This window comes from Phyllostomus discolor, chromosome 12 (assembly GCF_004126475.2).
Source record: "Phyllostomus discolor isolate MPI-MPIP mPhyDis1 chromosome 12, mPhyDis1.pri.v3, whole genome shotgun sequence".
NCBI classification, from domain to species: Eukaryota; Metazoa; Chordata; class Mammalia; order Chiroptera; family Phyllostomidae; genus Phyllostomus; species Phyllostomus discolor.
In genome coordinates, this window is record NC_040914.2 from 66,303,726 (window position 1) to 66,328,823 (window position 25,098).

A 25,098-nucleotide genomic window follows, 5' to 3' on the forward strand; every position below is an offset into this window, starting at 1 on the left:
CATGAAATACTCAGAACAGGCAAATCTAGAGACAGAAAGTGGACTGCTGCTCGCCTGGGGCTAAAGGGCTTGAAGGGGAACGGGAAGTTACTGCTGGTGTCCGCACGGAGTCGAATAGTGTCCCCCCACATTTAGAACAAAAAAAAGTTTAAAAGTTGATTGTGGTGAGGTTTGCACAACTTTTTGGATATACCAAAACCACGAACATGTATACTTTAAGTGGGTTAATTTTATGGTATGTGAATTATAACTCAACAAAACTTTTTATTAAAACATATTTAAAGCTATAAAGAAATGCTGAAGAGCTGACAAGGGCCTTGACTAATCTCAACAGGGCGAGCTTCTATCGTCAGGCAATAATTTAAGGTGTGAAGGGGTGAAGAGTTTAACATTAGATGTTAGTTAAACAGGCTTGATTGCTAAGTCTGTTGCTGATTTACTCTACGGACTTTTGGCTTTTTAGACCGAACACTTTCCATTGAAAGTCACAGAAAACCATCTCAAACAGGCCCACTCAAAACAGCAGGAATTTATGTCCTTTAATTGAAGTCCAGGGTGGGCACTGGCTTCAGGCATCTGTTTCATTTGTTGCTGCCTTCATTCTGAAGCCGACTGTCTCTATGTGGTAGGCAAGGTTCCAAGAATATGTGGCCCTCCCAGCTCCTGATACAAGAGGAGAGAGAATCTTTCCTGATAGCTCTATCAACAGTTCCAGGACTGTCCAGGGCTTGATAGCTCACATTCCTGGAGGCAGGAGTAAGGTTTGCTTCAACCAAGTCTCATGGCTACATGGTTTCCCACTGAGCAGGATGGGATGGCTCTTTGAAAGAAGAGAGACTGGGTATGCCAGGCAGACTTGCAGAGATTTAAACATCATTTCAGCCCAACATATACTTGCTGAATTAATGTAGGAACACACAAAACAGAGCATCACTTTTAAAGTACCATATTTCAAATTCTTATTCCATAATTTTGAGGAGTAATAAAACACAGGTTAGGACAGATGCCAAGGTCATTAGTGAGATGCCATTTTAGCAGAGAGCTACATCAATCAAGTATGGATTGTTCCATGTTCTGAGATTCCATCCCTCTTACAAAGAAGAGATATGCTGCTCCGGTAGATGGCAGACTTTTTGTCCTGATTCAGCCACAAGAAAATCTAACACTTGTCCAGCACAAAGGAAGAAGGTGGTCTAGCAGGAAGGGCTGGAAAACACCGTGCTACCAGTAAGCTCTTTGCAAACTGTCCCGTCTCATTTAAACTGGTGATAATCTGGTGGGTTTCTGATCCAGGATCCAAATGCATGCTTCCGGAGTGTGCTCCAGGCTTCCTGGTAGGCAGCTGCAGCCTCCTTGTACTCTTGATACGTCTCTAGCTTCTGCACCCTAATGCACACAACACCACCAAGCAGTTTCTCATTGAACAGCTCACCACCAGGGCCAACAAGACACAGGAGCAATCATCTGGACAGATTCATTACAAGAGACTTAGGAACAGGAGAATTTTGGTATGCTTGCTTTCCTAGAGAGATTCTATCTCCTTTGTAGCGAATTCACTACAAAATAACATGGATTAAAACAGGCAAGAATGAAAAGAATGCTAGTTTTGTCTGGTCCTGGTGAAATCAGTTAAAAACAAAAATAACTATCATTTTTTTTGGTTGAAAGTTTTCTAAGTGTGTATAATTTCCACCAGAGGATACAGCCATTAGAAACTCCTTGGCCTCATTTTCCCTCACAAAGCAAAGCACTTTCCATTTCATCCGTATTTGCCTCCTACCTACGGACAGCCAACACCCCTCCCAATCCCTTAGTTCTGACTGCTAAAAAATGGTTGATATGTTGAATAATATTTGCAATACTTGTATCTAGTTTTAAAAGATTTTCATTGTAACAAAGACTCTTTTGACCAAACTTGAGTCAAGCTCCTCCCAGCTCTCTTCTCCACTTGGACCTTGAGTTCTGTCCTTGTATCTTATAGTTGAAGAAACTGATACTCATGTCTTATTGATCCAATTTTATCCTGCTTCTTAGCTCACTTCAGCAAAGTTGCTATTTGCAGCAAAAATTGATTTCAGTTGTTTGATCAATTTCCTACAGCTTTTTGTTGGCTGATGGGTGGGACCTATACATATGACAATGTTAAACTTTACCTGAGCCCCAAGTTCCTAAAAAACAGCTATGGGTAAGGAATTGCCCTGCCACCCTTCTGTGTTCTGGGGCATAGCTGACTGCAAAGAACTGCCCTTCTCCGTGACTTAAATAAGACTCTTGGATGCCCCTTCCATTCACCTATCACAAAGCCAGACCCAGACCCTCCAAATTCCCATTCTTTGTCCCATAACGATTAGCTGAATCCACTGACCAATCTTGACAAAATACCTGCTAACTTGACCAAATATCAGGTGCACTTCTCTCCTTATCCCAGGCCCCAGAACTCTGATCCAGCCTCAGAATGTGTAACAACCCCTGAACAGCCAGCCCTCCTGAGGACCGACTGACAGCAAGAAAGGACATTTCCCTATTGGTTCAATTATCCTATCACACCACCTGCTCACCCCACTCCCCTGTTCCAGGTGCTGTTCAGCCTTCTTTACCTCTCTGTATAAAAGAAGACCCCTTTCCATGTGCCCTTTGGGAAGCTTGTAAAGCTTATGCTTGGAGTGTTCTTGCTATCGCATTAGTCCTCTCCTATCGTAATAGACTCCTTCTCTTGCTACAATAGTCCTTTTGAGTGAAGTTCTCTCCTTAACTAAGTCCAGATTATTTTTAATACACAGAATGTACAGAAACCCACCCAGGTCCAGTTTGATTCATTTTTCTGGACACGACACAAGCAAACCAACCACGAATGACTAGAGGGCATCGATACTAACCACAGTATGTATGATGGTGATAACAGTGGCTAGCCTCTTCATATAATAGTTTCTGGATGCTCCTCTGCTTCCCTACTGTATATAATAAAGATTTTGGCTGGTCTTTGTCACCAGTTCCTGGGAGGGAACCTCCACACCCTTAGAATTTCCCAGGGGATAGGACTGACTTTGTTATTCATGGTGGACCCCTCAGATCACACCTAAGTTCATGTTTAACAAGGTGACTCATGGTGAGCCCTGGCGAGTTGCAAGGATGGGGCAGGCCATGCCAGGAAGCCCAACCGTGAGACTGGAGACTTGGAGCACTGAGCCACCTGATAGCACTATTACCTCGTAGGGTGGGAAGGGGAGATAAGATTGAGTTCAATCACATTGTGTGAACTGCAATTCAATCAATCATTTTTATTAATAACCTGCCCCCCAAAACTCTGAAGCTCAAGTCAACTTTCTGGTTGGTGCTGAAAGGGTGATGCATCCTGAGGACATGGAAACTCTGAGTTTGGGACCCTCCCAGACCTCCCCCTACCTGTCCCTTCTTTTAGCTGGTCCTCACTTGTACTCTTCACAGCCAAAGGTAATTGTAACTACAGATGCTTTCCTGAATTCTATCCGTTTTTCTAGTGAATTGCTGAACCCGAGTAGGTAGTGGGAATCCTGAGTTTGTGGTCAATTGGTCAGGAGTGTGGGTGGCTGGGAGCCCCTAAGCTTGTGGCTAGCATCGGAAGTGAGGGCAGTTTCTAAGGACTGTGCCCTCTGTTCTCTAAAATTTGGCCCAACTCTGGGTAGTTAAGTGTCTGAATTGCACCCACCCACCTGAATTCTCTATGTTCCTGTTTGGAGAGTGATTTCAATCGTGGAGTTGCAGTTCACAACCAATGATGTGAACAAAAGAAGAAGAGACTTGAGCCCTGGCTGGAGTGGCTCAGTGGATTCAGCGTCAGCCTGTGAACTGAACTCAAACCAGTGGGTTAGACTCCTGCTCAGGGCACATGCCTGGGTTATGGGCCAGGTCCCCATCTGGGGACGTGCAAGAGGCAACCAATGGTTGTTTCTCTCCCTCTCTTCTTCCCTCCCTTCCCTGCTCTCTAAAAATAAATAATAAATGAAATCTTAAAAAAAAAGAAAAAGAAAGAGACTTGACATTCCTAATTATATTGCTCTCCAAGCACTCCTATTTTCACAATGCTTTCCATCTGAAGGTGAAATGAAAGGAGGGCCTGGAATGGTCCCAGACCCAACTCCACCCTTAGTCTCTTGTGACTTCGTTCTACCAAACTGCCCATCCTCCATACCTCACACGTATCTGCAAGCAGAGCCATGGGGATGGAAGAGCGTGTGGTCAGTGATAAGTGCCCACTGGCCTACTGAAACACCACTTCTGCTGAAGCTTCCTGGTACTCATAAGCCAGAAATAAACCAGAAGTCTTCCTAAATATGAAAAACATGGGTCAACAACATCACCTGAGGGAATCTGGCCACTTGTCCTCTGAAATACTGCTTAGCAGCTTCTGGAATGATCCGAAGAGTTCTACTTTGCTGATTCGAGATCTGTTTAGAAAAAGGCGAAGAGGATTTATTAAGTGTTTGCTATGTACCAGATCCCTACCAAAGTTACCAAGCTTCAAATGCTATTGGATGTGCCTGAGCCCCCATTTTCACCTGTACTGGTAAGGAGAAAATCTAGACCCAAGGGTCTGACTAGGTAGAGGCAAAGAAAGGAATCTCATCTTAAAAAATGACATCAGGGGGGTCCCTAGTGCACTGTTGGTGGGACTGCAGACTGGTACAACCATTATGGAAAGCAGTTTGGAACTTCCTCAGAGAACTAAAAATGGATCTGCCTTTTGACCCAGCAATTCCATTGCTGGGACTCTATCCTAAGAATACTAAAACACAGCCCTGGCTGGCGTAGCTCAGTGGATTGAGCGCGGGCTGGGAACCAAAGTGTCCCAGGTTCGATTCCCAGCCAGGGTAAATTCCTGGGTTGCAGGCCAGAACCCCCAGCAACCGCACATTGATGTCTCTCTCTCTCTCTCTCTCTCTCTCTCTCTCCCTCCCTTCCCTCTCTAAAAATAAATAAATAAAATCTTAAAAAAAAAAAAAAAAAGAATACTAAAACACCAATTCAAAAGAACCTTTGCATCCCGATGTTCATAGCAGCACAATTTGCAATAGCTAGGTGCTGGAAGCAACCTAGATGCCCATCAGTAAATGAATGGATCAAAAAACTATGGTACATTTACACAATGGAATTCTATGCAGCAGAAAGAAAGAAGGAGCTCATACCCTTTGCAACAGCATGGATGGAGCTGGAAAGCATTATGCTAAGTGAAACAAGCCAGGCAGTGAAAGACAAATACCACATGATATCACCTTTAACAGGAATCTAAACAACAAAACAAAACAAAACAAAAAACTAGCAAAATATAACCAAAGACACTGAAATAGGGGATAGTCTGACAGTGGCCAGAGGGGAGAGAAGAGGGAATTTCAGGGGGGAATGGGTAGGGATTACAGGAACAAATTTGGAGGACACATGGACAAAAACTAGGGGTGAGGGGTAATGGGGGGAAGGGGGGAGGGTTGGGTGGGTGGGCTGGAACGGGAGTAGGGGGGAGAAAACTGTACTTGAACAATGATTGAAAAAAAAATGACATCAGGCCCTGGCTGGTGTGGCTCAGTGGATCGAGTGCTGGCCTGCAAACCAAAGGGTCACTGGTTCGATTCCCAGTCAGGGCACATGCCTGGGTTGTGGGACAGGTCTCCAGTAGGGGGCGCTAGAGAGGCAACCACACATTAATGTTTCTATCTCACCCTTCCTCTCTCAAATACGTAAATAAATAAATAAATAAATACAATCTTTTTTTAAGATGTTATCAGCATGAAATCATCAAGGTGACAGGTTCAAAGGGGATAAAGGCAGAGATGAAATTACTAACTTCCCCCCAGGGTGCCTATCAGCCATGTTGGCTACCTCCTTTCAAGGGAGCTGGCCCCTTGGGTAATACTACTTACAAGAAATTGAAAGTTTTGTTTCAGAAACTTGAATGGTTCTACCTATTTCCATGAGCCACCTGAGGCAGAATCTCCAGATTCTCCCTTTGGGCATCAAAGGCTTTTGAAGGCCAACCTATTGCTTCAAACATCAAGCTTCACAGAAGTCGCAGTTGGAACAAGGAAGGAAGTGAGTGTGGATTCCTTCCCAGCCCACCTGTGCCTTCTTGGTTTGGCCCATCCAGTTTGGCTGTGGCCTGGACCATACAGGCCTCCTTCCTTCCTTCATATACACAATTCATGAGCTGATCTAGAAGTTGGGAACCATTGTGAGTGCCCACAATGTGTAGTCTCATGTTTACACACCATACCCTTCACTGTCTTCTCAAACTGTACCATCAACTTGGATACAGTGGCCGTACTGCTACCGATGATATAAGGGATTGCAGAGTCTGTCAAGAAACCACCTTTCCTGGCGGGGGGCCTAGCCTACGGAAGGAATCACTGCTTAAAGCAGAACCCTAAGCCCTCACAGGCTGCTCTTCCTGGGCCCAAACTGTGGTAAGTGGCTGTTTGCACTCAGGAACATAAAGCTGCTTTAACATTTAAAAACCTCCAAAGCCAAAAAAACTAATGGAACTCATGAACAGATTAAAGGAAAAAACATAACTATGGAAAATGTATAGAGAAAAATCATGCTAGAATTCAATATCAAATGATTTAAAACCTTTTACAAATGAGGACTAAGTAAGGTATTTAAATTCATAGAGGGTATCTATAAAAACCTACAGTAAATACATGTCCTTAAAATCAGGAATAAGACAAGGGTCTTGCTTTTACTGCTTTTATCCAACATTATACAGAAGGTTCTGGCCAGTAAGACAAGAAATAAAAGGAATAAGGATTGAAAAGCAAAACCCAAAGCCATTATTTACAGATGAGGGTAGTACTGTCAGTTCTAGCCAGCAGAGTAAGTCAAGAAATGAATGGAATGGAAGATTAAAACGAAATGCTATTTGCAAAATATTATCTATATTAAAAACTTCTGAAAGTATTCCCATATAAATCAGCAGAATAATAAGCATTAGTGAAGTTGCTGGATACAAACACTGGCTGCACATAGAGAAACAAAAAACTGGTTGCAACAGCAATGCTCAGAAAATGAAATAAAAATTACTTAAAATAGCATTGATAGTAGCCAACCTGTGAGACATTGATTCTTGCCTTCTGCAATTCATGCCTCTGTGCAATCCCCCTGTGCCCCCACACTGAGTAGGGCTGACCTGTATAACCATTGGGAGGTTGCAGGTGCAGTGTGACTTCTGAGGCTAGGTCATAAGAGACACTGTGGCTACTGCCTTGCTCTCTTGGATCCCATGTTCTGGGAAAGCCAGACCCTGTGTTGTGAAGATGAACACTGGTAGCCTTATGGAGAGATCCAAGTTGTGAGGAACTGAGGCCTCCTGCAGACAGCCAGCACTGACCTGTCAGCAACGTGAGTGAGACATTTTGGAACTGGATCCTTCAGATGCACTCAAGCCTTCAGGTGACTGCGCTCCTGGCTGACATAAGGGCCTGTAACCTCATGAGTCCCTGGGCCAGAATTACCACTAAGCTCCTCCTAAATTCCTGATGCATAGAAACTATGAAATAAATGTTAACTATTGTTTTAAGCCCCTAAGTTTTGGGGGATAACCTGTTATACAGCAAGAGATAACTAGTATAACATTTAAGGAATAACTCTAATAAAAGATGTGAAAGATTTATATGAAGAAAATCAAACTTTACTGAAAAAAATATGTACACACACATATACCTAGGAAAGCTATACATATATATGTAATTAAAACCCCCCATTTATTTATTTATTTATTTATTTATAGAGAGAAGGAAGGTAGTGAGAAAGAGAGAGAGGAACATCCATTGGTTGCTTCTTGTCTTCACCCTGATTGAGGACCAACCCAGAGCCCAGGCATGTGCCCTGACCAGGAATTCAACCGGTGACCTTTTGCTGTGTGGAATGACGCCCAACCAACTGAACCACATAGGTCAGGGCCATAATTTTTTTAAACGTTATACATTCACATTGATATTTTCAGTCTAGCACAATCTTTACTCTAACATACTTAGATATACTTAAATTTATTTTTAATCCCTTCATCTTTTCTTTTATAATCCAATGGGCCATATAGTAATTCTCTAGGTTGTTTGGTATCTGGACAAGGAGGGGAAGACAATTTTCTACTTTAGGGCAAAGGAATTTGCCTGTAACAGGCAGAATAAAATTAAGCTTCTTAAAAATAAGAGTCCTGTTATCTCATTATTGGTAACACACACACACACACACACACACACACACAGGATTTATACAAAATAGCTCCTGTAGTGTTGCACTAGTATATTAAATGTCTATAATGCCCCAGTCTGAGTTCATATTCCCTGAAGTTCTAAAGAGGTGGTCCCTGGATGCTGGCACTCAGGAATGAGCAATGAGAAAACCTGCTTTCTCTCCAGCAGTTGCTGGTCTTTAGAATAAAAGTAATGGACTCATAAATAATATGAAGCTTTCTTTGACAAATGAAGAGGAAATCAATCTTAACAAGATATCTCCTGCAAGCCCTGCACCACGTTAAAGGCTCTCTCGTTCAATTCTTACAACATTCCTGTGCAATAGGAACTCTTGGTTACCCTTGCTTTATTGCTGGGAAAACAGAGGTGCAGAGAGGTATTTTTTCCGGGTTCACACCTCCAGGGAGAAAGGGAACCAGAAACCACGAAGCGTCCACTCTTTCCACCATATCCTTCCTCTCTGTATGGAGTCTGCCTTCTAGATGGAAAGGCATCCACCACGTGTGAGATCTCAGATCATCTATTCCAACATCCTTGTTTTACAGATAGGAACACACTGAAGCCCAGAGAGCAAATGGACTTGTTTGAAGCCACCTGGATAGCTGGAGGCAGAGCAAGGGCGAGAGCAGGAGGCACTCCCAATCACAAGGAGAGCAATGATGTATTGGGAGGAGCTGGAGAACACTGCTATGGGGATTTAAAGAAAAGATGGTAATTTTGAGCCAGAAGGCAGCAGTGGCTGAGCTGAGTTTTTAAAATGAAAGAAGGTGTGGATTCATAGTGAAGAAGAGCATTTTAGACTTAAGGCAAGGCAGCAAACCGAAACCACAGACAGGTGGGTAGGGCCCGTATGTATGAGTTGCTCTAGCCTGTCAACACAGCTCAGCAGGAAACATGTGGTTCCTGTCCCTGTCCCTCGTGACCTGCTCTGCTCACACAGCCTCGGTCCCCTGAGAGGTGCTAATGGTGTTGTGAAGCCAGGAAGGCACATGCGGAAAAACGTCCAAAAGTCTCTACCCACAACAGGTTTGTAAATATTGCTCAAGTCAATATGCTGGGCAACCAGGAGACAGGCCAAGTCTGCCATTTAGGCTGTTTTAAAGCTGGTTAGTGGCTACAAAGAGCAAATTTTTTTTTAAAGTCTAATAAGATGTAAGTTGTTGTTGTTTGTGTTGAATCAGGCAAATAACCATGTCAAAAAAAAATCCACCTGTAAAATTTAATTATAACTCTATAAAGGCATAATACAAAAAAATGGAAAATCAACTTAGAGTGAAAAAGACGACCTGTGAATTGTGGGGGTCCTAAAGAGTCACTCAGCGCAGCTCAGCCCAGCCTGAGATGAAAATGCCTTTGGTGGGGAGGCCACCCCGCCACAACCCGTCCCACCCTCAGGCTATTGCAGAACACCTGTGGCTCAGTGGGAGGGAAAAACAGGGTAGATGAGACCAGCATGGCAGATGCATGAACCTCCAAACACTCAACAATGAAAACCATGTCATGTCCAGCAGCTCTTAAGCTCTACACTTCAGCAAAAGCCAATCTGAAGACACAGTTTTCCATGGTGCCCTTTTTGTCAATGCAGTCACCATGGAGCTTTATGAGTGATTCTTGGGCTCCAACCTTGACCTACTAAGCCAGAATCCCTAGTGGAAAAGCCCAAGCAAGTGTTCCTTTCAAAATCTCCCAGGGGAAAGAATAGTGTTTCCAAAAAATAGTGCGGGGACAACTGGATGCTGAAGAATGAAGATGGACCCCATCTCACACCTTATAGAAAAAGTAACTCAAGATGGATCAGTCAAAACATAAGAGCAAAAACTATAAAACTATTAGAAGAAAACATAGAGTAAATCTTTGGGACCTAGGATTAGGCAATGGTTTCTTAGGACACCAAAAGCACAAATTGTGGGAAAAAAAAAGATAAAATAGACATCAAAATTTTAAACTTTTAAAACACTCTCAAAAAGTGAAAAGACAACACACAGAATTGGAGAAAATATTTTTAAATGTATAGCTAATAAAGGACTAGTGTCTAGAATGCAGAAAGAAATCTTACAACTCAACCATAAAAGAGAAATAAAACAATTTTTAAAATGGGCTAAGGCGCTGGCTGGGTAGCTCAGTTGGTTAGAGCATCATCCCAATATGCCAAGGTTGTAGGTTCGACCTCCAGTCAGAAAACAAACCGGCAGCAACCAATGAATGCATAAATAACTGGAACAACAAATTGATGTTTTTCTCTCTCAAATCAGAAAATAAAATGTTTTAAAAATGGGCTAAGATCTGAATAAACATTGCTCTAAAGAAGATATACAAATGGCTAATGAGCATGTGAAAAGACACTCCACATCATTAGTTACAAGGAATGTGCAAATCCAAACCACAGTGAGACAGCACTTCACACCCACTAGAATGGCTTCAATAAAAACACAAAACAGACACTAACAAGTACTGTAAATGATGCAGGATAACTGAAACTCTCATACATTGCTGGGGGAAGTTTTAAAATGGTGTTGCTGTTATGGAAAACAGTTTAGCATATCCTCGAAAAGTGAAACCCGAGGTTATCACATGACCTAGGAGTCCCACTCCCAGGCATACACAAGAAAACTGAAAATGGGTCCAGGTGCTCTCCCTCCTGGGAGCACTCCCGCGCACCTCCCTTCCCCTTCTTCTTCCCCCACAGGCGTGCATCTCCTAAACTCTAAGGGATCAGACTTGCAACCACGGGGGAGCAATGGGCAGCAGCAGCTGGCCCCAGGGCTAATCCCACGAACCTGCAGCCAAGGCCCCTTTCCTCTGACTCTCCAGTGAGCTGACAGCAGCCCCGCCTTGGCTCCCGTCTTTCCTGTCACATTTCTAGGGAGCCAAGGCAGCCCCACCTTGGCCTGCTCCTGTTGCTTCTGCTCTCCTAGGCCCTTCCTTGTTACACTGTCTCCAACTTTAATAAATGTATCCTTAAAATAAAAAGAAAATGTCCACCTCAAATCTTGCATACAAATGTTCATAGCAGCAGTATTCACAACAGCCAAAAAGTAAATAACCCAAACATCCATCGGTGGATGAACAGATAAACAAAAGGTGATATATCCGCACCATAGCATATTATTGAGCCATAAAACGGAATGAAAGACTGATAAATGCTACAACATGGATGAACCTTGAGAACATGCTAGGTAATGAAGTTAGACATAACAGGCCACATAATGCATATTCCATTTATATGATATGCCCAGAATAGATACATCCATGGGGATAGAATATAAATTAGGGTTGCCGGGGATGGGGAGAGGGAAAGGTGAGGAGTGACTGCTAATGGGTATAGGGTTTTCTTCTGGGGTGATGAAAACATCCTGGAAGTAGTGGTGAGGAGTGAGCACATGGCCACCCCTCCATCTGCCCCGCTGCACTGTACCTGGCCTGAAGGCTCCCCATCCTCTTCTTCGTTGTGCCCTGTGGAAAGCCATTGGCGGTGACATCCAATGGCTGCTCAGGAACTGCACTCCAGCTGATGGCTATGAAAAGATAAGGTTCTAGAGTTAACACTCTTCGGTTTTCTGTAAGTTCCAGAGCTGTTTTAATAAAAATTTCTCCCTGTCTTTGCAGACCCATGAGTGCTAGATAGAACGTCAGGCACAATGACTGTCACTCTGGCAAAGAGTACACATGGTTTATTCATGATTAATCACCATCATTATCATCATCATCATAACAACTAACAATCACTGAGCATTTATGAAACAGAATTTCTCATTTAATTCTCATAACAATCCTGACAAATAAATGATATTTTTATCTGGAGATGAATAAATTGAGGCTGAGAGAGACTAAGCAGGTTGCCCAGGGTCACAGAGAACATGAACTTGACAGAGTATGGGTGTCTCCAAAGCCCACTCTATTGACCATTTGGGTGGTAAACTGCCTCCCCAGGCTGGGAGGATGTGGCCCACCCCAAGGCACTCCATGGTCTGGGGACAAGGCACTCCAGGGCAGGTGGAACCTGGATCCCTTACCTGCTCCGCAAGGAACGAGTCGGCCTGGCCCGTCAGCCCTTTTGGTCTGCACCGCACAGCGGCTCTGCTCGAACAGTAAATCCGACTGCTGTATTTTCACTTCTTGAACTCCGAAGCCTTTGGGTAAAGCTGAGATATTCTCACACCTAAATGGGAGGGGGAAATCATTCAGTTTAGGCACATTCTTCGAGAAAGAGAGTATCTAGGACTGTGGACCCCACTGCTGCCACTGTGTCTCAGTGGGAGGCAAAGGCCTTAGTGGGTGTGTGGACTGGGGTGTTTATGGGGAGGGAAGTCCAGGAGGGTGTGGGAGAATGGAAACGAAATCACACGAAACTTAGGGCTGGAGGAAGACCCCCCTCTCATTACTCTGAAGTGGTAACTATTTGAGTCACCACCCCTCAGTGATTTCGGTAACACTGAACTCTATTCCTGATATCACTTTGAAAGATTTGAAAACCGTAAGAGGAAACATGAATTTGTTGGCATCTGCTTCCTAGCAAATCCTTCAAACACACCAGAAACCAAAGTTATCCTATAATATAAAACTTCATTTGTTTCTCTTGTATCTTTCACATAAACTCAGTGCCAACAAGACATTGGTTTAGACCTACGCAGACAGCGATTTAAAAGTCTCAGGGTAAGGAAAACATGGAAAACACAGAAAACATCTTGGGCAGAGTGGTAGGGTCACTTTTATTTTTTTTTTAAGCATGTTTATTGGGATATAGTTTATATATCAAAAAATTTGCCCCTCTGCAGTATATAATTCAAAGGTTTTTTAGTATATTCACAGAATTGTGCAAGTATCACCACATTCTAAGTTTACAACATTTTCATCAGGCCAGTAAGAAACCCTGCACCATTTAGCAGTCACATCCTTTCCTCCAGCCCCTGGCACCACAAATCTACTTTATGTCTCTACAGATTGCCAATTTGGGGTATTTCATTATGTGAAATCATATATTACGTGGCTTCTTTCACTTGCCATAAGGTTTTCAAGGTTTATCCATGTTGCAACATGTATCAGTCCTTCATTTTTTGTGGCTGAGTAATATTCCACTGTATGGACATACCATATCTATCCATTCGTCAGCTGGTGGACCTTTGGGTTGTTTCACTTTGGGGCAATTATGACGAATGCTGCTGTGAGCATTCACGTACAAGTTTTTACGTGGATATGTGTTTTCATTTCTCTGGGGTATGTATCCAGAGGTGGAATTAGGGGGCCACATCCTGGGGCTGCTTCCTGGAGTTGGCTCCAGGAGCGGTTTGACACAGGCTCACAGGCTGCCACTGGCCAGGGCTTCACCCTGCCCACAGCTATCACAGCATTTACTGGGTCTGGCTGCCTTCTTTAGGAAGACCACACTTGACTGGTCATCCTTTGTCACTTATCCTTTCAAATATTAACACTAATGTTTGAAGGTTTTAAAAAAAATTAACAGTAATATTTGTATACTGTAGAAAAATTAGAAAACAGTAATCACAAAGAAGAAAAAACTACCCATAATACCATATCTCAGAGGTAATAACATTAATACCTTTGTGTATATCCTCCCGCAATTTTTCTATATGCATATATACTTGAAGACCAACATGAACTCATTTTATCTTCTAAATTGCCCTTTAGACTCATAGATAGAGAGAAGGATGGCAGCTATGGTGGGGGTTAGGGGGTGGAGGGATCTAGCAAAAAGGAAAAAGGACTCATGGGCATGGACAACAGTGTGGTGACTGCAAGGGAGAGGGGGTGTAAGGGGAATAAGTGGTAATGGAAAAAATAAAGAAAAATAAAATAAACTGCTCTTTAGACATAACAAGCATCTTACCATATTAAATTTCTTCTATAGGAGTCTTAACAAAAATCACTCGATCTATTGCTGGCCATTGTAGTGGTTTCATTTCTTAAAAATGACTACACACAAAGCTAAATGTTTGAACCTTTCCTTAATTACTTCTTTAGGGCAAATTCCTAGCAGTGGAACTGCTGGAGCAAAATGCATGGATATTTCGAGGCTCTTCAGACACACTCTCAGCCTGCTTCTTGGAAAGGCTGTTCCAGTGGAGCCCTCCCTCCCGGCCCCCTCACCTCCCAATTAGCGCTCTCCGCATGGCTTCCTGGCTGTACGGGCACTTCCCGATGACCACGGCTGACAGGTAGATGGGCTCTTCTAGGAAGTGCATCAGCAGTGACCCCTGGCATCCGAGGACGTTCCACCGTGCCAGCTTGTCGCTGCAGGACATGGAGCAAGTCCTGTCTCCCCGGCCTGGCTTCACTCGGAGCAGCCCCACCTGGTGGTACTCGGCACCAGGCTTTCCTGAGTCTCCAGCTTCCCCAGGCACACACTTAGCTCCGGTTCTATGAACATCCACCACTTTGGCACCACTGGGGGCTGGTCCAGTGGCCAGTTCCTCTGAGGGGAGATCAGAGCTGCTGGCTTTTGGTGGGACTGGGCCACTTTCCTGATTGCCAAAACGCTGATGGTCAGCCTCACCGTTGGCAACTTTTCTGGCAGGAGTCCTGGGCTCAAGCCTCATTTTTTTGGCCACAGGACTGTCCGGGTCTTCACGTTTTCTTTTATCTCCAGTGGCTTCCAGGTTACCACTGGCTCCTACTGATGGGTTATGGGCCCAATCTCTACTGACAGGACAGCAAGGCTGGTCTTCAAACTCAAGCATGGGAATGATGGAGGCATCCCCGCCTACAGGAGAAGAAACCTTCTCAAACCAGTGGTTCTTAGCAGTGAGACCACCCACACAGCAGCATCCCTTAGGAACCTGTTAGAAATGCAAATTTTGGGGACCCACACAAGACTGGCTGCCTCAGAAACTCTGGAGGTGGTATCCAACAGTCCGTGTACTAATCAACTCTCCAGGCTCTGATGCAAGCTCAAGTTTGAGAACCACTGCTTTAAACACAGCTTAATATGTCTACGGCCATACCACCCTGAACACAATTGGTCTCATCTAAACAAAGCTTAATATTATTCTCCCGGCTGACATGAGATGAATTAAGAACAGTTGCCCACATTCTCCTAATATGAATCATCTTGTTGATGACCCCGGTCCCTCTCCTAGACTCAGTGAGTTAGAATTTCTGGATGGGAGGGGTCTCGAAATGGAATATCTTAATAAAGATCCCAGGGAATTCCTAACAAAGGAAGTTTTGGAAATACTAGGGTTAGGGTTAGGGTTAGATACTAGTTTAGACCAGAGTTTCTTAACCTCCATGTTATTGACATTTTGGGCCAGATAATTCCTTGCTGTGGGGTCTGTCCTATAAATCACAGGATGTTTAGCAACCTCCCTGGTCTCTACTTACTAGGTTATTAGCAGTCTCTAGTCTGACCATCAAAAATGTCTCCAGATGTTGCCAAATGTCTCCTGGGGAACAAACAGTCCTAAATTGAGAACCACTGGTTTAAAATGAGCAGTTCCCACGTGCATTTTGTGGAATGTTATCCCACAAGATGTACTGGAAAACGAAAGTGGGTGGCTGATTCCATGGTTAAATATTGGGTTGGCCAAAATTTCTGTAAGATGGCTCTAGTAGCACTTAGTTGTCCTTAACTTCATTCAAAACAATTTTGCTTGATTATATTTTGACAGTTGTCATATCAGGGTACATTTTTCATGAGCAATAATCACACCTTAAATAAATCTCATTGGCTACAATACTGCCACTGCACAAAGCTTCAGTGTGCATTTAAAACAAAAAGTATCAAAATTGGTGAATTTTTGTGTAGCCGTTTTAATATTGAAGATGAAAGAAAATAAACAACACTTTCAGCATATTATGCTTTATTATTTCAAGAAAGGTAAAAATGCAACTGAAATGCAAAATAAGATTTGTGCCGTGTACGGAGAAGGTGCTGTGACTGATCAAATGTGTCAAAAGCGGTTTGTGAAGTTTTGAGCTGGAGGTTTCTCAGTGGATGATGATGCTCCACCGTCAGGTAAAGCAGCTGAAATTGATAGCGACCAAAATGAGACATTAATTGAGAACAATCAATGTACATTCTCAAAATATCCAAATCAATAAAGTTACTGGTGAAAATGAAAAATGTGTCTTTTGTTTTACAGAAGAACACTGTACAGACTTTTTGGCCAACCCAATAAGTTTGGCAAACAAAGCTTACAACTTCCCCATCTTAGAGATGCATGTGCATATCCTTAAACTCTGCAGTGACTTACACGGCTGGTGTTTCCCTGTGCTGGTTTGGGGATTTCTGACCTATTCTGCGCTTACAGGGAATCAAACAAACAAACAAAAAAACCCAGAGGTTAGTAAAAAGCACAGCTTCCTGTTGAGAAGAGAGCTACTGCTTCAGACACTAACCTAATGTGTGCTGCTTTTCTAGAATGTGTGAATAATGCATCTGCAGCCTTATACCCCAAGAGTGGGAAAGGCAAGAGATGGAGAAGTGGGAGTGTTGCCAGAGAGGCCGGCTGGCAGGCTTCCAGAGACCTCACAAGGTGACAGTGACTTTGAGAATTCACCAGGGCTCGCCTCCCACTCTGCAGGCTCAGAGATTTGATCTTGACAGATGCCTGAACTTGAGAGGCTGACTCAAGCTAATAAAACTCATAAGTAAGAGTCTGAAGTAGCTAACCCATGCACCAAATTATCAATTAGTAATGAGGAATAAATGTCAAGAGAGGCAGAAAGTCACACTCTCTATGTGGTGTTTTTTCTTTCTGCAGACAAACCATGGGTGGACAGCACATTTAAAAAATTTTTTTTAAATGAGCCAGGGAAGTTAGATCAGTGGTTCTAGATTTTGATTTCACGGACTAGTAAAATTTCCAGAGGATTTTCCAGAAGGTGGTCAACTTTTTATTCCATAAAGTAAGATCTTTAAAAATTCCAGCTAATTATTAAAAATGACTAAACTCTCATAAATCTTAAATGGAAAGAAATTGGCATTTAAAACAATTTATTACATAGTACTTGTTTTTCTTGTAGATCAGCACCCTCTCACAGAGCAGTACCAGCCTGTGGATGCGTCGGTTGATTAGGCAGTGGTCAGGCTAGTTTGATCCCCAGATGGTCTCTGTCTCCACAACAAAACTACTGAGTGAGCCAGGCCCTGGCTACTCAAAGTGTGGTCCACAGGCCAACACCACTGGCACCAACCATGAGTTGATTAGAAATGCAGAACCTCAGGCTCCACCCCAGAATCTGAACCTGCATGCATTTTAGCAAGATCCCTGGGTGATTCATACAGCATACTACAGTTTGAGAAGCACAGAGTTAGGAAGCATCCTTTGGCCCCTGGAGCAGAGCACTCACTACTGAGGACACTGTGGATGATCCCTGCCTACCTCTGTAACTCTTTTGTGTCTTAAGCTATATTATATTTTTGATTTATGATCAAGTCTTGACAGCTATTCTGTCTCTTAGAGTGATTACCTATCTCTGCCCTGATGTTTAAAGTTTAACTTAGTTTTAGTCTTAAAGTTTAATAGTCAGAGGATAATCTTATATCCTTATTTCAAAGTTTTTTGGGGTGAGAAAATTTTACTGCCATCCCTGAGTTGTTGTCTACAAAGGGCAGAAATTATTCTTAATTTTCAAGACAGGAAAACAGAGGATCAAAATGACTCTCTGCAGGCTAGGTCTGGTCTTCCTGCCTAATGCAACCACAGCACCTGAACACCCCCTTAAAATTCATGAAAATTTACCTTAACCAAAGGTGACTGTCAACATTCCCTAAAAGACTCTATGAGAGGAAGCAAGGGACTAGTCTTATTCCCTGCTATGTACCCAGTATGTCATGTCATATTGTCCCTGACAAGTAGTAGAAAATACATGTTTAATGAATGAATGAATGAATGAATGAATGAATCAAATGAGTTTGGACTTCTAAACCTCACTGCTGGTTTCAGGCCTGGTAGGGTTTCAGTTTTATGTTTCCCAGTCCTGACTGGGAACTGAAAAGTGAGTCCCTGCCACAACATCCCCAACCCTGCCTTTTCTTGGCAGAGAAATGATCAGGCATACTGGCCTGTTCACAAAGAGGCACTGTGGCCAGTTGTAGTTATACTTCAGCCAGAAGTGCTTTTGTGAGAAACGTATCTATGGATAAGGCGAATATAAGGAAGAAGACAACACAACATTAATCCGCAGGCTTGAATGTACTTACAGGGCGTATGGCTGGAGAAAAAGACAAACGACAGGTCTGGTTTGAGTTTCCACTGTCCTCTCTGAGTTCCTGGCACAAAGATGCTATCCTCTTTCAGGGCGGCCGCCAAGTAAAGTTGATGGAGAAGGTACCTAGTGGGCACAGGGTGTTATCAGAATGAACACCAGTCTCTATGGTAAAGGGGAAGATTCTGGCTGGGTGATTACTAAGAAAGAAAGATCTACTAAAGACCAGTGGGATGGACAGTGACTTAGAATTATGAGAATGACCTAGACCAGTGATTCTCAAAGTGTGGTCCTTGAACTGACAGTGTAAGCATCATCTGGAATTTGATAGAAATGCAACTTCTCAGGCTCCTCCCTTGACCTGCTGAATCAGAATCTCTGGGCGTGGGCCCAGCAATCTGGATTTTAGCAAACCCTTTAGGTGATTCTGATGCACACTCAAGCATGAGAACCACTGTATAGAGCAGTGCTATTCAAAGTTTAGTTCACAGCCTAACAAAATCAGTTTAACTCAGGAGCTTACTAGAAATGCAAATTCTGGGACCCCCAAACCTGGCTAAATCAAACTCTCTGGGGATGTGACTTTACCTTTGGAAACTCCTTCTGGCTATGACCTCAGCATGGCTATCATTGAGGATGTCTCCTGTGGCAAAGACAGGACAGCAATGAAGACATATGGAACCTGGAGAAGCTCTGGTGTTTGGAAGCAGACCACAGCAATTGCTCTCCTCCAGCACCCAGGATGGCCATGTAGCTCTGGAGGGCTTTGCCAGAAAGTATCACAATCACTGATGGCAATGCACTTGCAGAAGGGTTCCTCAACTCAGCACTACTGACATTTTGGACAGGAAAATTCTTTGTTGTGGGGTCTGTCTTGTGCACTGCAGGATGCTGAACAACACTGCTGGCAGGCCAGCAGCACATTCTCCTCCTGCTCTTGTGACAACCAAAAATGCCTCCAGACATTGCCAAAGTCCCTTGAAGGGCAAAATCTCCCCCCAGCTGAGAACTACTAATTTATAGGGAAATCTTTATCTGGGGGACAAGGGTCCAGATCGCTTGTGCCCCGCTGTCACCCTGGTGCTCATGGGGAAACAACCTCATGGAATTCAATCCATAGTGGTCCTGGAGCAGCTTCCTCATACACAGGAGGCGAAGCTAGGAAAATGGGGGAAGCCAACTCCAGGAGGCTCTGCTAACTGGAAGCAGAAGGTGAAGATGCCAGATCTCTAAGGAATTTCCATATTCTTTTTGGTGCCAAAGTCACCATTTAATTCCAGATTGCTTTCTGGGGCTTCAGTAAGATAATGTGGATTAGCTAAGCTCAGGAAACTTCTGGTTTGAGTGTGAAAATACTGGCCAACTTTCAATCCATTCAGAAAGCATGTTCCTGGCAGCCTCTGCTTCCACTGTTTATTTTCATTCTTTACGTGAGTTCTGTCCTTCCAACTGGAGCAATAGCAAGTGTGAATTGAAATGGCAGCCACCTCAGTAACATGACCCCTTTGCCCTGAAGAGGAGAGGAAAGAGCAACATGGACACAGTTTCCAAAGCTCTCTAGACACCCGCTGTTTAGGCCCCATGTGGGCTTACCGCTCTTCCTCATTTTGGACTGGCCTATGCATTTTGTTCCTGTTCCCATTGAGACAACTTCCTTTGTCACTGAGGGAGAAAAAACACAAATCGTTAAGTGAGCTTTCAGAAACTGAACGGTCCTCCGTCCTCAGGTTTAATAAGTCTGCACATTCCTCTAGACTAGAGCATTCCCCACAGGCTGACCCATCTGCGAAGACCACTGCAGTTCCAGCAGGGCTCTCCCCCACGACTTACATCACTGCTCCACCTGGTGGAGAGATGGGGAACATGCCCAACATCGCAGTTTGTACCTGGCGACAACGGCCCCTGTAGAGCCCCGTATATTCTACCATCTCTGACAAGGAGAGGGAGAGTTTCAAGGAGAAAAGGTCTCACCTTGCACCTGTTTGTCAGGGCAGTCATAGGTCTGGCCAGCTATTCGCTGTATCTTCACCACGGCTGCCAGTAACGTCCATTCACGATTGGGCTCTGGCTTCCCCTGCTTGGGCAGCCTAATCCTATAGTGCTGATAACACAGGCTTGCAATCTCATCCGGGGTCCACATGGTCTGGGCTGGTGCTGAGACCCTAATTAAAAGCCACAACCATCAGAAGTACAGGAGCCTTTCCCTTCCCCCTCGCCTTCCCCCACAGATGTGCATCTCCTAAACTCTAAGGTACAAGACTTGCAACCAGGGAGCAATGGGCAGTGGCAGCTCGTCCAGGGCTAAACCCCTGAACCTATCTCCAAGGCCCCCTTTTCTCTGACACTCCAGTGAGCTGACAGTAGCCCTGCCTCCACCCACTTCTTTCCCTTAGTAAGTGTACTCTCAAAATTAAAAAAAAAAAAAAAGACAGAAAGGACGGTCAATGCACAATGCTACACCCTGGCACCGTTGTGCTTCAACAGGCTTTCAACAGGTTTTCCAACCACGTTTGTACTTAGGTTTCTGTAGCTGAAACTCCATGGGGAATTTTCTCCCACTTCCCTGATGTTTTTCATCTTTAAGGAAAGATCAAAGTCCCAGATCCCACCAACACCAGAAGATACATTATTTCTTTAAGGTGTTTTTTAATCCTCTTTTTCAGGAATTTTATTTTTCTCTTTTCTCCCCCACACATTGATTCTTCACCTCCCTGTAGAAAATCTCCCACTGATCCCCTTATCAGGAAAGCAACCCTTTAATTTCTCTGATAATGTTTTTTCATGACGCAGAGGGGAAAAGTGATGAGCCCAGTGGTTTCTCAACAGTCAAGTGTTCTCATAGGAAATTTTGAAGGTTGTGGGCTTTAGAGTCACCCTTTCTGGGTTCCGATCATGGCTTTGCTTATATTACCTGTGTGGAATTGGATAAATGAGCCTGTGTCTGTTTCTTCAACTGCTAAAATAGGAATAACAGTAGTATTTAATCTATGAGGTTATTGTGAGGATTACATAATATTTATAAAAAGTAACTGTTGCCCTGGCTGGGTAGCTCAGTTAATTAGAGCATCGCCCCAGTAGGCCAGGGTTCTGGGTTTGATCCCCAGTCAGGGTACATACAAGAATCAACCATTAAATGCATAGATCAGTGGAACAAGTCAATATTTCTCTCTTCCTCTCTCTCTCGAATCAGTTTTTTGTTTTCGTTTTTCCTTTATTTTTTCTCTAAATTCAATTTAAAAAATTTTAAAAACTGCTCTAATATTGAGCATACTTACTGTCAACTGTGATTAATATTATTAAAAAGAAACTTTGATTTCCCTGATTGATTTGCCTTGAGCTCCTTGAAAGGGAGGGGAGCTGTAAGTGGGTACATAAAGGCACGAATAAAAAACATTCATCAGATCAGACCTAGGATAGAGGCCTGAAAGAGGCCTAGGATACTTCGCTAGATACTCTCCCACTCCTGACTATTGACTCTATCAATGAAGTCACTTGGACTCAAATATATGAAATCTTCTTTGTAGAAAATGGGATCATGTGGTGGCCAGGACAAAGCTAAACATTTAAAATGAAAAAAGACACTACTAGCCCTGGCTGCGGGTAGCTCAGTGGATTGAGCTCGGGCTGCGAACCAAAGTGTTGCAGGTTCAATTCCCAGCCAGGGCACATGCCTGGGTTGCAGGACATGCCCCCAGCAACCGCACATTGATGTTTCTCTCTCTCTCTCTATCTCCCTCCCTTCCCTCTCTAAAATAAATAAATAAATAAAATCTAAAAAAAAAAAAAAAAGACGTTACTGAGCCCCAATGGATACACTTCTGAAACTTGATGTTCTCCAATAAGCTCCTTAAATTAACTACATACGGAGGACCTTAGACCAGTGTGGCTCTAATGGCCATGGTGGATATGTAAGCAAACCAAGATCTAAGGCTGTAAATACTTCAAGGTATGGAGGAAAAAGGGGCCACATACTGAACCTGACAAGCTTAGGGGAGGCCTGCATGGCAGTCCTACAAACTCAGAGACCAAAAGTAGCTACATGGATGGTCTGTATACAAAAATTCCTAACTGAAGCCCTGACCAAAGTGGATCCTTTGGGCATTGCTCTGCAAAGCAAAATGTTGCCGGTTTGATTTTTGGTCAGGGTACATCCCCAGGTTGCTGATTCTGCCCCTGGTCAGGGTGAATACAAGAGGCAACTGATTGATGTTTCTCTCTCACACTGATGTTTTTCTCCTTTTCTTTTTTCCTTTCTTTCCTTCTCTCTAAAAATAAATCTAAAAAACCTTAAGAAAAAAAAGTTTAAAGAAATCCTAACTAAAAGTGAGTTATGGTGGGTAGTAACAACCTAGGCCTATAGCTTCCTTGACAAAATTCAATCTTTACCTTAAGTGAAACTGTCTATTGTCTTTCGAATCTAAGATAATGTACTTTTGAAATATCAGAGTAATCTTTTCCAGAACTCTCCTTGTTATCTTGTTCCCCATATACTAACTCTATGTGCTATAAGCGCTACTTATTAACTATCCTGTACCCACCAATGTAAAAACTATGTGTTCCTTTTGCCTTTATTATCCAATCCCAGAGATTTCCCTGCTTAGCTTTCTCCAGACCATTTAATCTACATGGATTTCATGTAACCCTCCTTACATCTCCTTTTATTCTAATATATAAAAGGAGCTGCAGAACTGCCATTTTCCAGACTATTTTTTCAGTCCATCATGATAGTGTTTCTTGGCAATTGTTAGTTTGGCTCAAATAAACTCGTAGTGATTTAAAACAAGGATCTGACAGGAACTGACAAATTGTTACTTTAAAGTCAGAAAACCAGCATAAATCTTGCATATATTGGAGCAAAAGAAAAGTTTGGGAGATGCTAAACTCCTCCATTCGGATTTCCCTCTCATTTCTGGGAGGGATGGAGGGTGGCTATCACAGGGCAGTATATTTTATGAAGGCAGATACTCAGGGAACCGACCTGTACTGAAACCAGATACATCACGAACCATTAATAGCAGACAAGGAAGACGGAACTTGCTAGAAGAAACGTTGACTCCCTGAGATGAAGCATCCCAGAACTATACCATCACCTCATTCACATAGTTAAGTCGGCTTGAGTGTGCACAATGGTTGAATGTTTTTGATGTACTGGGTCCACTAAAATTCAAATCCACTCTGTCCTAGATCTTGAATAGCGTCTTTCAGTTCAACAATAACTCAGTTAAACAGGCCTTCCCTCCGCCCCCCAGTACCCCGCCCCCCACAAAACCACTTGTTATGACAACTGCAAAAGGCTTAAGAACCCACTTCCTTTTCAAATAAAAATGAAGGTAGATCGGCTGCCTGCGGGGGGGGGGGGGGGTGGGCTGGCGTGGGGAGGTTTTAAGCGATGCCGGGAGGACCCTAAGCCTACTTCCCTCAGGCCCCCTCCTCAATACCCTAGGAGGCAGGCTGTCTTCTCTACTGGCCCTAGAGGCCCAGGCTGGGGCCCATTCGGCTGGCTACAAGAGCGACTCAAGGTTACGAGGTAGACTCCGGTCCAAGGAGCCGGGACAACGTGCGCTCCTGCCCCTTGGGTATCGCGGCAGGCGGCTGCGAGTGCACCATGCCCCGCGCTCGCTCTACACGCGGCGTAGGCTGGCACTTCCATGAAAAGCAGCTGCACTTTCCCCGTGCCTGCATCGTGGGTGGCACGGCTCTCAACTCCCCCCACCCCAGAAGCTCCAGAGTCCCCCAGCTCACTCCAGGTCCTTCCGGAGCGTAAACCCCCCACCTCACGGACGCTCCCCGCCCACCTTTAGGACGCACGCCCTGGAGGCAAGGAGCGGAACCCCGGTAGCGTTGGGAACGTGATGTCACAAAGAGGCTGTCCCCAAGGCCCCGCCCCAGAAGTGCGCGGTGAACGCTGGCTCCTGTAGTCCTTCGCTGGAGAGGCGAGGGGAGCCGTGCTTGGTGCTTAGAGCTCCGCGGCTTGCAGAGCTGTGCGGCGGTGCCTGTGAAATGAGCTGAAGGACGCTGACTGTGTGGTAAAACATGGTTCAAATAACTGTAGAATGATATTGTGTCTTGGAACACTAGTTTAAATTTCTGTATAAAACAGCGCTGCCCAGTAGAAATATAATTTGAGCCAGGTATGTAATTTAAAATGCTTTAGTAGATATATTTTAGATGAGGTCGGGCGCGTTCAGGGTGCTATGGTAGTACACAGTAGATATATTTTTAAAAGTCAAACGAAATAGGTAAAACTAATTTTAATAACATGTTTTATTTAACCCACTAAGTCCACATATTATTTCAACATGTAATCAATATGTTAAAAATATTGAGCTTTTTGCCTGGCTGGTGTAGTTCAGTGGATTGAATGTGGACTGCAAACCAAAGGGTCGCTGGTTGGATTCCCAGTCAGAGCACATGCCTGGGCTGCAGACCAGGTCCCCAGTAGGGGGCACATGAGAGGCAACCACACATTGATGTTTCTCTCCCTCTCTTTCTCCTTCCCTTCCCTTCTCTCTAAAAATAAATAAATAAAATCTTTAAAAAATATTGAGGTATTTTACACTACTTTTGTATGTAGGTTTAAGAAAGCTGGTGTGTATTTTACACTTAACAGTACATCTCAATTTGAACCAGCCACATTTAAATGCTCAAGAGCTAGTGGCTGCTGTATCGGTTAGCACAGGTCTAAAACCTTTAGAGTGCCAGAAATGGGCAG

General features: G+C 43.8%; 1 protein-coding gene across 2 annotated transcripts; it reads right to left on the minus strand.

Moving 5' to 3' along the window:
* Positions 1-596: 596 nt before the first annotated feature.
* Positions 597-24,263, minus strand: ADAT1 (adenosine deaminase tRNA specific 1). 2 transcript variants are annotated; one of them, XM_036012236.1, is made up of 10 exons: positions 24,182-24,263; positions 20,358-20,548; positions 19,980-20,048; positions 18,975-19,029; positions 18,382-18,512; positions 14,325-14,937; positions 12,233-12,378; positions 11,635-11,734; positions 4,338-4,424; positions 1,254-1,386 (listed from the first exon to the last, which is right to left on the minus strand). In XM_036012236.1, the coding sequence occupies exons 2-10, from the start codon at positions 20,524-20,526 to the stop codon at positions 1,254-1,256; spliced, it is 1,503 nt and encodes a 500-aa protein (XP_035868129.1). In that variant the 5' UTR covers positions 20,527-20,548; positions 24,182-24,263. The 2 variants fall into 2 exon arrangements, with proteins under 2 accessions (XP_028357933.1, XP_035868129.1); XM_028502132.2 differs by lacking the exon at positions 24,182-24,263 and having other exon boundaries at positions 597-1,386; positions 20,358-20,526.
* Positions 24,264-25,098: the final 835 nt, after the last annotated feature.

Excerpts from the sequence above, each read along its gene's own strand:
- ADAT1 (XM_028502132.2), bottom strand. The coding sequence starts at position 20,526 with ATGTGGACCCCGGATGAGATTGCAAGCCTGTGTTATCAGCACTATAGG. Across the intron at positions 14,938-18,381 it reads TTTCTCCAGCCATACGCCCT|GCGGGGATGCCTCCATCATT; the intron begins GTAAGTACATTC and ends CTTCTCCTGTAG. Across the intron at positions 1,387-4,337 it reads AAGTGGCCAGATTCCCTCAG|GGTGCAGAAGCTAGAGACGT; the intron begins GTGATGTTGTTG and ends TGTGTGCATTAG.